Source organism: Formica exsecta, unplaced genomic scaffold (assembly GCF_003651465.1).
Source record: "Formica exsecta isolate Colony F162 unplaced genomic scaffold, ASM365146v1 scaffold599, whole genome shotgun sequence".
NCBI classification, from domain to species: Eukaryota; Metazoa; Arthropoda; class Insecta; order Hymenoptera; family Formicidae; genus Formica; species Formica exsecta.
In genome coordinates, this window is record NW_021853269.1 from 322,746 (window position 1) to 339,529 (window position 16,784).

General features: G+C 27.0%; 2 protein-coding genes and 1 long non-coding RNA gene across 3 annotated transcripts in view; 1 reads left to right on the top strand and 2 right to left on the bottom strand.

The window, feature by feature from the left end:
- LOC115242455 overlaps nt 1-6,029 on the top strand; it is a 9,054-nt gene extending 3,025 nt beyond the window's left edge. Inside the window, exon 3 of the long non-coding RNA XR_003885052.1 lies at nt 5,703-6,029. This is a non-coding gene — a long non-coding RNA (uncharacterized LOC115242455). The remainder of the gene's footprint in view (nt 1-5,702) is intronic.
- An 828-nt stretch (nt 6,030-6,857) lies between these two features.
- On the bottom strand, nt 6,858-7,938 carry LOC115242443. The gene is made up of 2 exons (XM_029818734.1): nt 7,595-7,938; nt 6,858-7,085 (listed from the first exon to the last, which is right to left on the bottom strand). The coding sequence occupies exons 1-2, from the start codon at nt 7,867-7,869 to the stop codon at nt 7,055-7,057; spliced, it is 306 nt and encodes a 101-aa protein (XP_029674594.1). The 5' UTR covers nt 7,870-7,938; the 3' UTR covers nt 6,858-7,054.
- A 2,943-nt stretch (nt 7,939-10,881) lies between these two features.
- Nucleotides 10,882-12,001, bottom strand: LOC115242444. Its single transcript, XM_029818735.1, has 2 exons — nt 11,658-12,001; nt 10,882-11,148 (listed from the first exon to the last, which is right to left on the bottom strand). The coding sequence occupies exons 1-2, from the start codon at nt 11,930-11,932 to the stop codon at nt 11,118-11,120; spliced, it is 306 nt and encodes a 101-aa protein (XP_029674595.1). The 5' UTR covers nt 11,933-12,001; the 3' UTR covers nt 10,882-11,117.
- Between the last annotated feature and the right edge of the window lie 4,783 nt (nt 12,002-16,784).

The window sequence follows — 16,784 nt, forward strand, 5'->3', positions numbered from 1 at the left end:
GAAGAGCGGGGTCCCAGACGGGAGAGAACCTCGTAAATTCTTCCAATCACCGACAAATGTTACCGATTCCAAGACGTGCGGTGCTGCTGGAAAGTTGAGCACCATCCGCGTGTTCGCTTCCGTGTGTCTAAGTTTTAATAATAAAACAGTCGTAGTTTACACACAAAGCGTCAAACGTCGAGATTAATCAATCGTCGATTCTTTCGAATCAAAGATTCTCTCAGAGCATGTATCATCATCACATCATCAAATCAATTCTTTCATTGTTAAATCAATATTTTTTATTTGCTATTGGATCTTTGAGGAAACATTGAAATGGAAATATTATAATTAATGTAAAATTTTCATCAAGTAAGAGAGAGATGTAGTTACCAAATTTATTTCATAATTTCTATGAAAAGTTTTACTAAAATCTACTATACTTAATTTCTTTTTTTTATGTGTATCTGTTATTATATTTTATCTTTTTATAATTAAGTTAAAATTAGTTATATAATTGGTTACAATTATTCTCGTCTTTATATTGCAAATATAAAGTTTGTACGTAACGTGTTGTAAGTTTATTGAAATTTGTAAATTAAAACAAATTCCTTTTTTATTTAACATTATTTATTTCACATTATTTATTTTATTAAATTATTTTTTTAAATTGCGTTAATGTCCAATTTGTTTTATGCACAAGACATTTACGATATGAAAACTAATAATTTTATATGTAGAAGAGGATATATTCGAATTTTCGATACATTTTCTTAAGATTACACTTAAGATTATATTTACTGCAAAATTGTTGAAAAAAATTCCTTGTTTGATTTCGTGGCCGTGTCTTTATTTATACCTTTCAACAAACTGAGAAAAAACATTACGTATAATATCTGTAAAGAAAATAAAATTTATTAAAAATTTTTAAAATTCATTTGAACAAAAATCATATAACTTAATCCAATAAAAATTGAAATCATTATTAGAAAAGAGCATTCATGTTCATGACATTTTATATATGACATAATAATATAATAATACGTGCAAATAATATAATAATACGTGCAATCTATGAGTCGTAATGAAAATACTGAAATTCATTTAACAAATATTTCGCCATTTGATGAAACTCTAATATTAAATACATATTAAATAAGATGCTTGTTATAAAAAATTCAACTTTTATTATATTAAGTGTAATATACAAGAAATCTATTATAATCAATCATTTTTTTTACGTAAAATTTTATTTTACATTTCATACTTAATAATATATATTAATACATGTACGTATATTTTATGATAAATTTTGAAAAAGTCTATCTAATCAATAATTTTTCATTCAACGAAGCTTGCAATATAATACAAAGAAATAATTTTATTAGTTTAATTATATATCACTTTAATTAAATTTTTTACCTTCTTTATTTTGCACCAAAAACAAAATTATTAGGATAATCAAATGACCAAAGCGGTTGTGGATCAGCGCTGGGTTGTGGTTCAGGATCAGCGCTGGGTTGTGGTTCAGGGTCAGCGCTGGGATTTGCTTCAGCAACAACTCCATTAGACATAATCAATCCTAGCAAAGCCAAATTCAGGAACAATTGGAGTAAAAATGAAATTATCTTCATGTTTTATGATTTATAGTTAAATAACTATCACAATGGTGCTAACTTCGATTTGGATTCTCCTGAACTAAACTGAGAAAAGGTTTACATACCGACAGGTATATATACCAAGAGAATATCTATTAAAATTCATTAAGATATCGATAAATCCATTAAAGTATCAAAAAATTTTAATGGGCGCATTTTACCTTATATATAAATATATATTCTTCGAAACTATAATTAGAACAAATATTTTTTAGTAAAAGAAAACGGCTATTCGCAGAAGGCAATTTTATAAAGAGCTATATCTAATCGCTTTTGTTCTTCCAAAGTAATTAAAATCCAATAAAATCTATTAAAAATCCATCAATTTCAAAAAATTTTAATGATTGTATTCTATATTATACATTGCAACAAATATTTTTTTATTTAAAAAATATTTATTTGCCAAAAGAAATTTTAGAAGAAACTATAAATCGCTTTCTTTCTTCCAAAGTATCTAATCACAGTTAACATTTTTAACAATTTTCATTAAATATTTTTTAATTGTGGATAAATTGATTCTTGAAAAATGAAATATACTGCAGTTTCTTAATTTTTTTTCGATAAATTACTGCTTTCTTTTTTAAAAAATATTTACAATTAGAATTTAAAAAAATTCTCTCTTATTTACATAAAATATGCTTATTACAGTTCTCTTTACGTGTAAAATAAAGAGAAATTAGTTATATTAAATGAGAGATTAAAAGATTAATAAAATATTTTTAATAATAAACTTTTAATCTCATTAGAATATTTTTTATGGATAATATTTACATAAAATTAATGTTATATTATGATAATAATAATGCGTTTTTTATGATTTTTTATTTTTATTGTACATGTTATGATTATCTTTATTTAAATTTTGAGTTAGTTTTATTTCATATTTTTTATATCTTTTTCGGAAAATACTGTAAGAAAGATAAATAGCAATAATAATAATTAATTTTTAAATTAATGAATATATAATGACGCTAATACGCAATCAAATGATACAAAGGCATATCTACCCTAATAATTTTATTAGGATATAATCTGATATAATTTTAAAAGAAAGAATTAAACATTTTCTTACATTTACTAATATTTATAAAAATTTAAATCATTGTCTTTTTTCTTTATTAATCATTCTTAAAATTTACATAAAAATAATAATTCTTGGCTCATTTATTAAAAATAAATTCAAGCAATAATAAGGCTAATGCGAGCTATCTACATATTTTGTTCTTTCTTTTTTCTTGTAATTTAAAGTTAGTCTCTATTAGTCCAATCAAAGATAAGCAACTACTTGAAAAAGATCTCAGGAATAAAAATCAAAATTAGTTTCGATACGCATATTAACTAAAAAAAGGAGAGAAAAACGAATATTATAAGATATGTAATGTGAATTGCTTTATTGCACATGTACCTTTCTATCAGTGCTCAACGGCTTTGAGCACTGCTAATAAATTTCCGTCAATATTTATTTTGTCTATTATATTAATGTCTAAATATCTTGACTATAATACATTAAATATCCGTGTAAATGAAACTAATACATTATACTTATAATATTACACAAAACTAATAAATTATATAATTTAACACAAATTTAAAATATTTATAATATATAAATGTGACAACTTACTGTATTTAATGTTGGAATGAACGCTATTGTGTAAAAGAAAGAAAGAAAAAGAGAGAAAAAGAGGGAGAGAGATAGTGAAAGAGACAGAGAGAGAGAGAGAGAGATTTATAATTTATAATTATTACTTTTAATTATTGTACTTTATTTTTATCTTTTAATTAAAATTCAGAATATAATGACAAATACATTAAATAATAGTTATAAAAATTATATCACATATATAAAACAAGATTTTAGGCGTTATTATTGACAGGAAATATTTCATCAACTTTAAGATGTAGTTATTAAATTTATTCCCATATAACTTATAACGAATCATATGCTATAGTTTTTTTTTAACTTATAAGGACATTTTATTTAATATTTCTGACATATAATGCTAAGAGGTATTATATATTACTATTGTAAGTTTTAATAGAATCTCAAAATTGTCCAGCCAATTTTTTCAGCAAAGCTCATTCAAAAAAAAATTTATAATAGTATTAAACGGTGTAATATGGCTCACATTTGCTTCAATCCATACAAAATACACTTCTGATAGACAGATTTTATTGATAGTTGAAAAATTTATACTAATGTAATTTACTAATATAAATTTACTATATTAAAATGCTATTAAGAAGTTAAGATTTACTAATATTACAAGCAGTAATTGCATCAATTCTTGATCAATTGAAATATTCTAATTATAAGATCATCTTTTTGAAAATGCTGAAAAGGATGTTTTCCTGAAGCTTCGGGGAAAAACGTTTCAGATAACTATAATCAACAAAAATATTTTCTTTTAATTATAAAATTTAACGAAACATCAAAATTCATAATTTTATTTAATATAAATATTGATTGAATATTTATAAGAATGGCATCTTTCTCTATTTCTTCCAAAAAAGCTTTGACATCCATTTGTTCCAAGGCAGTCCGATAATAAAGTTGATTATATAAATATAATATTATGCTACGAAAGTCATGTGCTTTAATCTGCATACAAATTATTGTTATAATGCGTATTACAATATTACTATAATAAATTGTTTAATATCCAGTATATAAGAGAAATTGTACATATTAAAGCAGAGAAGATTTCTCAAGAAATATAGTAATATATGTAATAGTTCTTGTAATTCTTATGATATATATATGAAGTATACATATATTCATATATGAAGTGCGAGTATTATTTTTAACAATTGAATTCTCGCCTACGTACTTACAGAAATATTTGGTTTATAATATTTGCGAATATTTATTTTGGCAGTCGAATACTAAGAACAAATATATTTATTTATTTATATTATATAATTAATGCTCTTTGTAAATATATTTCTAAATATTTCAATAGTAAAAAGCACCAGTTTATATAAAAACTATTTATATAAACTAATAACTTATCTAACTGTGTAACAACGTACATAAACTTTATGCAATGCTGAAAGTGTGAACAAATTTATTTACTTGTAATATATTGAAGCATAACTTACCAATTTATCTCATCTTTTTCACAAATAAAAGAAAGTTATAATATAATATTAGTTATATTATAATTATTCTCCCCGTATACATTACAAATGTAAAGTTTGAATGTAACATGTTATCAGTTTATTGCAGTTTATAAATTAAAACAAATTTTGTTTTTATTTCACGTTTTTTATTTTATCGAATTATTTTTTCAATTTGCGACAATGTTTAATTTGTTTTATGAAAATAAGACATTTACAATACGAAAACCAATAATTTTATATATAAAAGAAAATATATTCGAATTTTCGATACATTTTCTTAAGATTACACTTAAGATTATATTTACTGCAAAATTGTTGAAAAAAATTCCTTGTTTGATTTCGTGGCCATGTCTTTATTTATACATTTTGACAGACTGAGAAAAGACATTACGTATAACATCTGTAAAAAAAAATAAAATTTATTAAAAATTTTTAAGATTAATTTGAACAAAAATCATATAACTTAATCCAATAAAAATTGAAATCATTATTAGAAAAGAGCATCCATGTTCACGACATTTTATATGTGACATAATAATATAATAATACGTGCAAATATTATTACACCTATGAGTCGTAATGAAAAAACTGAAATTCAGTTAACAAATATTTCGCCATTTGATAAAACTCTAATATTAAATACATATTAAATAAGATGCTCTTTATAAAAAATTAGACTTTTATTATATTAGGTGTAATATGCAAGAAATCTACTATAATCAATTACTTTTTTTACGTAAAATTTTATTTTATATTTTGTACTTAATAATATATATTAATACATGTACGTATATTTTATGATAAATTTTGAAGAAGTCTATCTAATCAATGATTTTTAATTCAACGAAGCTTGCAATATAATGCGAAGAAAAATTTAAAATAATTTTATTAGTTTAATTATATATCACTTTAATTAAATTTTTTACCTTGTTTATTTTCCAGACCAAGGATAATTATCAGGATAATTGTCATATGTCCAAAGCGGTTGTGGATCAGCGCTGGGTTGTGGTTCAGGATCAGCGCTGGGATTTGCTTCAGCAACAACTCCATTAGACATAATCAATCCCAGCAAAGCCAAATTCAGGAACAATTGGAGTAAAAATGAAATTATCTTCATGTTTTATGATTTATAGTTAAATAACTATCACAATATTGCTAACTTCGATTTGGATTCTCCTGAACTAAACTGAAAAAAGATCTACATACCGACAGGTATATATACCACCAAGAGAATATCTATTAAAATTCATTAAGGTATTGATAAATCCATTAAAGTATCAAAAAATTTTAATGGGCGCATTTTACCTTATATATAAATATATATTCTTCGAAACTATAATTAGAACAAATATTTTTTAGTAAAAGAAAACGGCTATTCGCAGAAGGCAATTTTATAAAGAGCTATATCTAATCGCTTTTGTTCTTCCAAAGTAATTAAAATCCAATAAAAGTTTTTTTTGGCGCTTTCATATGCAATACTTAAGCGTACTATATGTTATTAACATGTCTCATTGCAACAGAAGATTGCGACAATATCCAGTTGCCACGTAAAAAATTAAAAACTTTAAGCAGCATCGTGAAATCTATATCAATATTTCTCAAACCAGAAAAGTTCTGATATTATATTAGCTATTTTGAATAATTTCATTTTATTTTTGTGTGCGTGTCTTTTCTATTATATATTCTTTTACAAAGAGAAAAAGATTGTCATTATTCATTACTTGCAGTTTTCTCTTTGATATTCATAAATTGATATCTTTCTTTTTAAGAAAGTTTATTTACAGTCTACCGTTTTTGATAATCTCACAAATTATCTTTACATACACACACGCTCTCACATATCTATTAAGACGTAAATAGGAAAAAAATTAAATATTGTATATTCTGCTTGAAAATGCTAATGCATATAAAACATTACTATAAATTATCAGCAAGTTTAATATTATAATTACTATTATTATTATATAAATTGCAGAAATGAGAAGTGTGTTTATAATACATTTTTTGCTGAGTTATTTTAATTTTATAGGTTAAAAAAGATATTTCTCTCTCTTTCTCTTTCTGCTTAAGATTATTTATTTCAATTTATTTTTCAAATTTACATATAGATGTATACAATATATTTTATTGACATAAAGAACATTTATGAAAAAAAAAAATAAAAAATGATGTTTTATATATGGAGAAAAATATTTAAATATTTTCGTTTTCTTCAGATTGCTAAGATTAATTTTTTTAATGCCATTACTAGGATATCTTCGCCATTTAATTGTACATGGTTGTTGACAGCATATTTATTTTTGTGCCATCATCTCTTTCAAAACTCTGAAAGGAAATACAATGAACATGATATTATCAAATATGAAATAAAATAAAATTTATCTAAAATATTTCTATGCAAAAGAAATTATACGATTCAATATAAATTTCTATGCAAAAAAAATTACACGAATTATATCAGAGATGTATAAAATAAGATTTCACGCGCTATTATTGACAGGAAATGTTTCATCAACTTTAAGATGTACTTATTAAATTTATTCTTATAATTTCTATGAAATCATCTACTATAGTTAATTTCTTTCTAATTTATATGGACATTTTATTTTATATTTCTGACATACATAATGCGCTAACGTGTTATGTGTATTAAACTATTATACTATTATACTATTATACTATTACAAATTTTAATAGAATCTCTTTAAAAATTGTTTAGCTAATTCTCTTTCATTCCGAAAAAATTCATAATATACATATATATTTTCTTAATTTATATATTCATATATTATTTCCAATAAATATTTTATTTTTTAATTAAAAAATTTACTTACTCTGTAATCTCATTTATAAGAGTTTTCAAGTAATCGAGGCGAAATTCGACATGCGATATACGTTCTCTGAGATGCAATAGAAATTCTTTGAGATGCGATAGATGGTGTTCCAATGTCGATACATCTATTCCGAATACCGATTTTATGGTTTGGAAAAGTTTTACTATTGATTCTTGTAGAGCAGATTCAGGGACAGCTGCAGCACTGACTCCACTAGGAATAATAATTCCTAGAATCAAGACGAGCACGAGTACAAAAGCTAAGCTTGATTTCATGGTTTATTTCTTCGAAATATTTAGTGAAGCAAGATTTAAGTTCTAGTGGAGATTGTATTCGATCTGTTCAACTTTATAGAAGAATTTGTGCGTAAAAAAATTTTTATTTTTATGCTCCTCGTGATCCATTCCGCTTCTTTACAATATAATGTAAGATAAGAATTGATAATAATTGTTATAATGTATATTTTATAATGTGTAATCATTTCAGAACTTACACTAAAAGATAATCGTGCCAAGAATGTGAATATAATACTCGTATAATAAATATTTTAGACATAATAAACACAAGGGCATTTTATGCTCTCCATAAACTATTCCACTTTTTTACAACATTCATAAAATAAAGTTGAAAATAAATATAAGATAAAATTAATAATAATTTTCATAAACGCTATAAATGTGCACTTTATAACGTGATTATTTCAGGACTTATCAAGAGACACGGTTTATCTTATCAAAGGAGATGTGCGTCATGCCGAGTTACACGCAGTAAAGTATTTTTTATTAGTGTCATAAAAATATATAGATATATGTTGTGATGAATAATAATATAAATATTATCAGAAAGAAAAAAACATAGAGACAGGAGGAGAGACAGAAAAAAGGAAGTGCAAGTATTATTTTTAACAATTGAATTCTCGCCTACGTACTTACAGAAATATTTGGTTTATAATATTTGCGAATATTTATTTTGGCAGTCGAATACTAAGAACAAATATATTTATTTATTTATATTATATAATTAATGCTCTTTGTAAATATATTTCTAAATATTTCAATAGTAAAAAGCACCAGTTTATATAAAAACTATTTATATAAACTAATAACTTATCTAACTGTGTAACAACGTACATAAACTTTATGCAATGCTGAAAGTGTGAACAAATTTATTTACTTGTAATATATTGAAGCATAACTTACCAATTTATCTCATCTTTTTCACAAATAAAAGAAAGTTATAATATAATATTAGTTATATTATAATTATTCTCCCCGTATACATTACAAATGTAAAGTTTGAATGTAACATGTTATCAGTTTATTGCAGTTTATAAATTAAAACAAATTTTGTTTTTATTTCACGTTTTTTATTTTATCGAATTATTTTTTCAATTTGCGACAATGTTTAATTTGTTTTATGAAAATAAGACATTTACAATACGAAAACCAATAATTTTATATATAAAAGAAAATATATTCGAATTTTCGATACATTTTCTTAAGATTACACTTAAGATTATATTTACTGCAAAATTGTTGAAAAAAATTCCTTGTTTGATTTCGTGGCCATGTCTTTATTTATACATTTTGACAGACTGAGAAAAGACATTACGTATAACATCTGTAAAAAAAAAATAAAATTTATTAAAAATTTTTAAGATTAATTTGAACAAAAATCATATAACTTAATCCAATAAAAATTGAAATCATTATTAGAAAAGAGCATCCATGTTCACGACATTTTATATGTGACATAATAATATAATAATACGTGCAAATATTATTACACCTATGAGTCGTAATGAAAAAACTGAAATTCAGTTAACAAATATTTCGCCATTTGATAAAACTCTAATATTAAATACATATTAAATAAGATGCTCTTTATAAAAAATTAGACTTTTATTATATTAGGTGTAATATGCAAGAAATCTACTATAATCAATTACTTTTTTTACGTAAAATTTTATTTTATATTTTGTACTTAATAATATATATTAATACATGTACGTATATTTTATGATAAATTTTGAAGAAGTCTATCTAATCAATGATTTTTAATTCAACGAAGCTTGCAATATAATGCGAAGAAAAATTTAAAATAATTTTATTAGTTTAATTATATATCACTTTAATTAAATTTTTTACCTTGTTTATTTTCCAGACCAAGGATAATTATCAGGATAATTGTCATATGTCCAAAGCGGTTGTGGATCAGCGCTGGGTTGTGGTTCAGGATCAGCGCTGGGATTTGCTTCAGCAACAACTCCATTAGACATAATCAATCCCAGCAAAGCCAAATTCAGGAACAATTGGAGTAAAAATGAAATTATCTTCATGTTTTATGATTTATAGTTAAATAACTATCACAATATTGCTAACTTCGATTTGGATTCTCCTGAACTAAACTGAAAAAAGATCTACATACCGACAGGTATATATACCACCAAGAGAATATCTATTAAAATTCATTAAGGTATTGATAAATCCATTAAAGTATCAAAAAATTTTAATGGGTGTATTTTACATTATATATAAATATATATTCTTCGAAACTATAATTAGAACAAATATTTCTTAATAATAGAAAACGGCTATTCGCCGAAGGCAATTTCATAAGCAACTATATCTAATCGCTTTCGTTTTTCCAAAGTAATTAAAATCCAATAAAAGTTTTTTTTGGCGCTTTCATATGCAATACTTAAGCGTACTATATGTTATTAACATGTCTCATTGCAACAGAAGATTGCGACAATATCCAGTTGCCACGTAAAAAATTAAAAACTTTAAGCAGCATCGTGAAATCTATATCAATATTTCTCAAACCAGAAAAGTTCTGATATTATATTAGCTATTTTGAATAATTTCATTTTATTTTTGTGTGCGTGTCTTTTCTATTATATATTCTTTTACAAAGAGAAAAAGATTGTCATTATTCATTACTTGCAGTTTTCTCTTTGATATTCATAAATTGATATCTTTCTTTTTAAGAAAGTTTATTTACAGTCTACCGTTTTTGATAATCTCACAAATTATCTTTACATACACACACGCTCTCACATATCTATTAAGACGTAAATAGGAAAAAAATTAAATATTGTATATTCTGCTTGAAAATGCTAATGCATATAAAACATGTTAAGTTATTACTATAAATTATCAGCAAGTTTAATATTATAATTACTATTATTATTATATAAATTGCAGAAATGAAGTGTGTTTATAATACATTTTTTGCTGAGTTATTTTAATTTTATAGGTTAAAAAAGATATTTCTCTCTCTTTCTCTTTCTGCTTAAGATTATTTATTTCAATTTATTCTTCAAATTTACATATAGATGTATACAATATATTTTATTGACATAAAGAACATTTATGAAAAAAAAAAATAAAAAATGATGTTTTATATATGGAGAAAAATATTTAAATATTTTCGTTTTCTTCAGATTGCTAAGATTAATTTTTTTAATGCCATTACTAGGATATCTTCGCCATTTAATTGTACATGGTTGTTGACAGCATATTTATTTTTGTGCCATCATCTCTTTCAAAACTCTGAAAGGAAATACAATGAACATGATATTATCAAATATGAAATAAAATAAAATTTATCTAAAATATTTCTATGCAAAAGAAATTATACGATTCAATATAAATTTCTATGCAAAAAAAATTACACGAATTATATCAGAGATGTATAAAATAAGATTTCACGCGCTATTATTGACAGGAAATGTTTCATCAACTTTAAGATGTACTTATTAAATTTATTCTTATAATTTCTATGAAATCATCTACTATAGTTAATTTCTTTCTAATTTATATGGACATTTTATTTTATATTTCTGACATACATAATGCGCTAACGTGTTATGTGTATTAAACTATTATACTATTATACTATTATACTATTACAAATTTTAATAGAATCTCTTTAAAAATTGTTTAGCTAATTCTCTTTCATTCCGAAAAAATTCATAATATACATATATATTTTCTTAATTTATATATTCATATATTATTTCCAATAAATATTTTATTTTTTAATTAAAAAATTTACTTACTCTGTAATCTCATTTATAAGAGTTTTCAAGTAATCGAGGCGAAATTCGACATGCGATATACGTTCTCTGAGATGCAATAGAAATTCTTTGAGATGCGATAGATGGTGTTCCAATGTCGATACATCTATTCCGAATACCGATTTTATGGTTTGGAAAAGTTTTACTATTGATTCTTGTAGAGCAGATTCAGGGACAGCTGCAGCACTGACTCCACTAGGAATAATAATTCCTAGAATCAAGACGAGCACGAGTACAAAAGCTAAGCTTGATTTCATGGTTTATTTCTTCGAAATATTTAGTGAAGCAAGATTTAAGTTCTAGTGGAGATTGTATTCGATCTGTTCAACTTTATAGAAGAATTTGTGCGTAAAAAAATTTTTATTTTTATGCTCCTCGTGATCCATTCCGCTTCTTTACAATATAATGTAAGATAAGAATTGATAATAATTGTTATAATGTATATTTTATAATGTAATCATTTCAGAACTTACACTAAAAGATAATCGTGCCAAGAATGTGAATACAATACTCGTATAATAAATATTTTAGACATAATAAACACAAGGGCATTTTATGCTCTCCATAAACTATTCCACTTTTTTACAACATTCATAAAATAAAGTTGAAAATAAATATAAGATAAAATTAATAATAATTTTCATAAACGCTATAAATGTGCACTTTATAACGTGATTATTTCAGGACTTATCAAGAGACACGGTTTATCTTATCAAAGGAGATGTGCGTCATGCCAAGTTACACGCAGTAAAGTATTTTTTATTAGTGTCATAAAAATATATAGATATATGTTGTGATGAATAATAATATAAATATTATCAGAAAGAAAAAAACATAGAGACAGGAGGAGAGACAGAAAAAAGGAAGAATATGTTTTATTATTTATCAAATATATTTTGAAAACGTTATATTAAATACGATGTAAAGAATTATTAGCAACGTCTATTCTCGAATATTTCGAAAATTTATTATATATAGTTTGTAATATACATATATATATTTGAATTAATTAAATAATAATAAACATCTCTTTATTTGAATAACTTTTATTTGAAGAACTTTTTGTTTTTGAATAATTTTTATCTCGCAATTTCCGCAGATGTGAATCATTCTGCAAGCATTATTATTTCCTACGTTGAAAAAAAAAGTTTTTTAAAATCATATGTATTTTCTTGTATTAGTAGCATATGCACTTAGAAGTCTTTATTCTGATTCAATAAATTACTCTACAATTTTTTGCTATTGGAAGAATGTAATGTGTAAGTAAATTAGTGCATAGATATCCACTACAGGACAAACATGAGCTTGATGAATTTTCTTCCATTCATCTTTACTCTATCTGCATCTGTTTCTTCTCATATGTTATAAAATTAATTCGCATGTCTAGCTTTGTATATCTCTCCAATATTAGAAATATGACAGTATGACCCGACGCAAATTTTTATTGAAACAAAATGAATGAACGAACGGATGGCCGAATGCTATCGATTTCGCTGTTACATCTCTCGTATACGTCTCATTATTGTATCTCTGCGAGAACGCATCATTAAATCCGGCCTTTTGCTGTTTCGTACAGGCTCGCCGCGCACTTACACTTCTCCGATTATACCCGCACGGACGCATCGCGTGGCACGAGGTCAGAATGAAATTTTTCCCTTTAAAATGTTACCTGTACACCCGACGGCGGCGGATACCTGTAGGTTGGCCGATTACAAAGGAATCAACGGCAAACAATTGGATTTCTCTGGTCGAGCAACGCCGCATTCCCGAGGGCGAAGTTCATGGGCGCATCCAGAAATTCGATTGCCGCATGAAGGAGCAGCGCAGGCGGAGGACGATACTGCAGATTTTGCCGCAGCGCATTATCTAGCTACATTTCTCGTAACGAGTGCGTGTCGACAATTTTTCCGTAACATTATCGTGTCAGCAAGATTGCATAATTTTCATAAGAAAGATGTATCCCATCGATCAAGAAAAAGAAAGAAATGGACGCGCGTATCGTCTCTTATATATTATATTTCAAAATTCATAAATTTTAAGATAAATTATAAAATCATCAAAATTTATTATATCCATATTTATAGATATTAAATGGAGCCTTACCTCTATTTGTTCTCAATGTTATTTGTTCGATGCAAAATTATATTGACTGCGTCAAGTTGCGCTGCAAGTTGGCCACTAGCGTTGCGAAATACTAATTGCCACGCAACTCATATTTGGCAAGATCGCGAATGAGGGGATATAACATATGTAGCTACACACCGCCCTCTCCTCATTATCGTAACAATTGATTCGAAGCTCTTCGACCGTGTAATATTTGATATTGCGCGCCCGCCGATGTTCAATCTATTCTCGCGCCGAACGCGAAACAGCAGTTTCGATCTCGATTTCGAGCTCACCCTCGAGGGACCAATAATCTCTCAGCTGGACATTAAAAGCCAACGGCAGTGCGTTGCGACGATCGGCGATGGACCCCGCGGCACACGATGGAATAGCTCCCTGGTGGCCCCGTTAGAGTCGCATTCATCCCCTAGGAAGAACGAGATTGCGCGGAAATCCCTCGATTTCTGCGCGTAATTTCGTCATTTGGTCGACTTTACGAAATTGCGCTTTTTCTTCTCTACGATGGTCATGTTATTCGACGAGAGAAAGAAACCACGAGCTTCGTCAAGTTGGTTTTTTTAGAGGAAAATTTCTCGAAGAATTAATCAAATGAGCATCGTATTTGTAATGCTGCTCTGCGACAAAAAGAATTTATTCTAATAACAGTGGAGATATTTTTATTTAGATAAGTACTCGTAATTTATTTCGATTTATCTCGAAAACATGATGACCATATATTAGGTCTACCGGAAAGTTCTGTCCGTTTTTGGAATAAAACAAAATACAAATTTTTATTACCGTCAATAAACTTTATTAAATAATGTAATTGCCATTATTCGGAGAAGTATTGTCAGCAACTGGATAATTTAAATACAGCAGTCCAAGAAAAGAGGCCGGCGATGTACAATAGGAAGAACATCATACTGCATCATGATAATGCCAGGCCACATGCTGCTTTGGGGACTCGTCAAAAAAGTGCAGAACTAGGCTGGGAAATTCTGTCGCATCCACCATATTCCCCGGACTTAGCACCCACCGACTATCACTTGTTTTTGTCCTTACAAAACTTTTTGAGGGGCAAAAAATTCAAAAAGGAACAAGATATCAAACAAGCACTGGTTCGCATCAAAAGATAAAACATTTTTCGAAAATGGGATATACAAATTGCCCTCACGCTGGCAAGAAATCATTAATAATAATGGAAATTACATTATTTAATAAAGTTTATTGACGGTAATAAAAATTTGTATTTTGTTTTATTCCAAAAACGGACAGAACTTTCCGGTAGACCTGATATATATCAGAAACTTTTCTCTAATCTCGCTAATATAAGAGAGAGTTTAAGTTTTTCCAATATATTTCTTTCATATTATTACACGCGGAAAGCCCAAAATTTTTTTATGCGAAGTTAAAATATAATTGCTCGGAAACATTTTGCAAGAGAAATAAAAATCTCGTCTCTCATTTTGCCCTCTGGAGCGTCCACGAGCGAGAAACGACGTAATTTTGATAATTGCCACGTATTACACACGTATGTACGCATATATAAAACGGCCGACACGCACAACGCGCGACACGTGTATCCTGTATATAATTTTTCGCTACTGGTTCAACCTCTTCTATTCTCTTTTTATGCCGGCATGGTGTTCCAAGACTGCATCTGCAGCACGCAAATGCGTCCCTCGAGGGCTCATCAAAGCGTCGCGTTGCCCAAACGCACCTTGCCCGTATGCACCTTTCTCGTTTCTGTAATCTCGATCATTACCCGTGGTACAGTAGCTTATACTGATATTGTACTCTCGCGTTCTCCGAGATACTCGGTATTTCTTTATTACCGTGCCATTACGCGAAATTGCCACAGATAGAACTGGAAAGTTGACACCCCCTTTCCCCGCGTTTACATTTAATATATTTTAACGATAAATAATGTCAAAAAAAATTTATATATTATACTTTATGAAGATAAAGTGTATAAAACGAGCGTTTCTCGTATAACAGCATCTATTGCAACTAAAATATATGCTTATGTCAAAAATATTGACTGAGACATGCTTATGTCACATTATTGAAGAAACAAAGCTTTATTTTTTCAATCACATGTACGTTTCGTAAAACTGTAAAATGCATTAATGTTTTAAAGATAATATATTATGTATTATAAAATCACGCAAGCAAGGATTTCCTAATTTCAAGGAAAGAGCAAATGTCGAAATTTAATGGTTTCGATCTTTATTTATTCACAAATTATGTAAAAAAGAGAAATGCGCGCAGAAAAATACAAAAATATATCCTGTTATCAAGCACATATTCGAATTAGCAGATGCACGAGAATCGATATCGTCTTGCGGAAAATCCGAGAAAAGTTTTTGCGAATCGGAAAGCTGCTTCTCGTCAATTTTCTTTCAGGTCAAAGCGCAGACTCGAAAATTCCGTGACTCAGTCAAAGACCAAAGGCGAGAGAATTTCATTTACGTTCGTTCCGAACGTTGTTGCTTAACCGAACGATGTAAAATTTTCGAGGAGCGAACCAATCGCGCGTATACATATCTGCGTTCCGTGCGGATGGTGAGGATCGATACCGGAGCAGCGTATCGTATCGTGAAAAACCTGTGAAAAAAAATTCAAGGGATCGAGATGCCCTTTTCCGGAGCTACTCTCTTTGAAGTCGCAGGACAGAGCCTTCCGAGATTTCGGGATTCCGGCGTCGCGGTACCAAAAGAGCGAGAATTTCACTTACGTCGTCGATCTTGGCTTATCCGGGCCGCGTAAAATTTTCGGGAAACGGGTATACATGCGCGCACACATACACATATATATGTATATATATATATATATATATATATATTATATATATATATACAAAATATATATATATATATATATATATATATATATATATATATATATATATATATATATATATATATATATATATATATATATATATATATATATATATATATATATATATATATATATATATATATATATATATATATATATATA

Bases quoted from the DNA above. Each gene is read 5' to 3' on its own strand.
- LOC115242444 (XM_029818735.1), bottom strand. From the start codon at position 11,932: ATGAAATCAAGCTTAGCTTTTGTACTCGTGCTCGTCTTGATTCTAGGA. The intron at 11,149-11,657 runs GTAAGTAAATTT...ATTTCCTTTCAG, and splicing joins CTTATAAATGAGATTACAGA to AGTTTTGAAAGAGATGATGG.
- LOC115242443 (XM_029818734.1), bottom strand. From the start codon at position 7,869: ATGAAATCAAGCTTAGCTTTTGTACTCGTGCTCGTCTTGATTCTAGGA. The intron at 7,086-7,594 runs GTAAGTAAATTT...ATTTCCTTTCAG, and splicing joins CTTATAAATGAGATTACAGA to AGTTTTGAAAGAGATGATGG.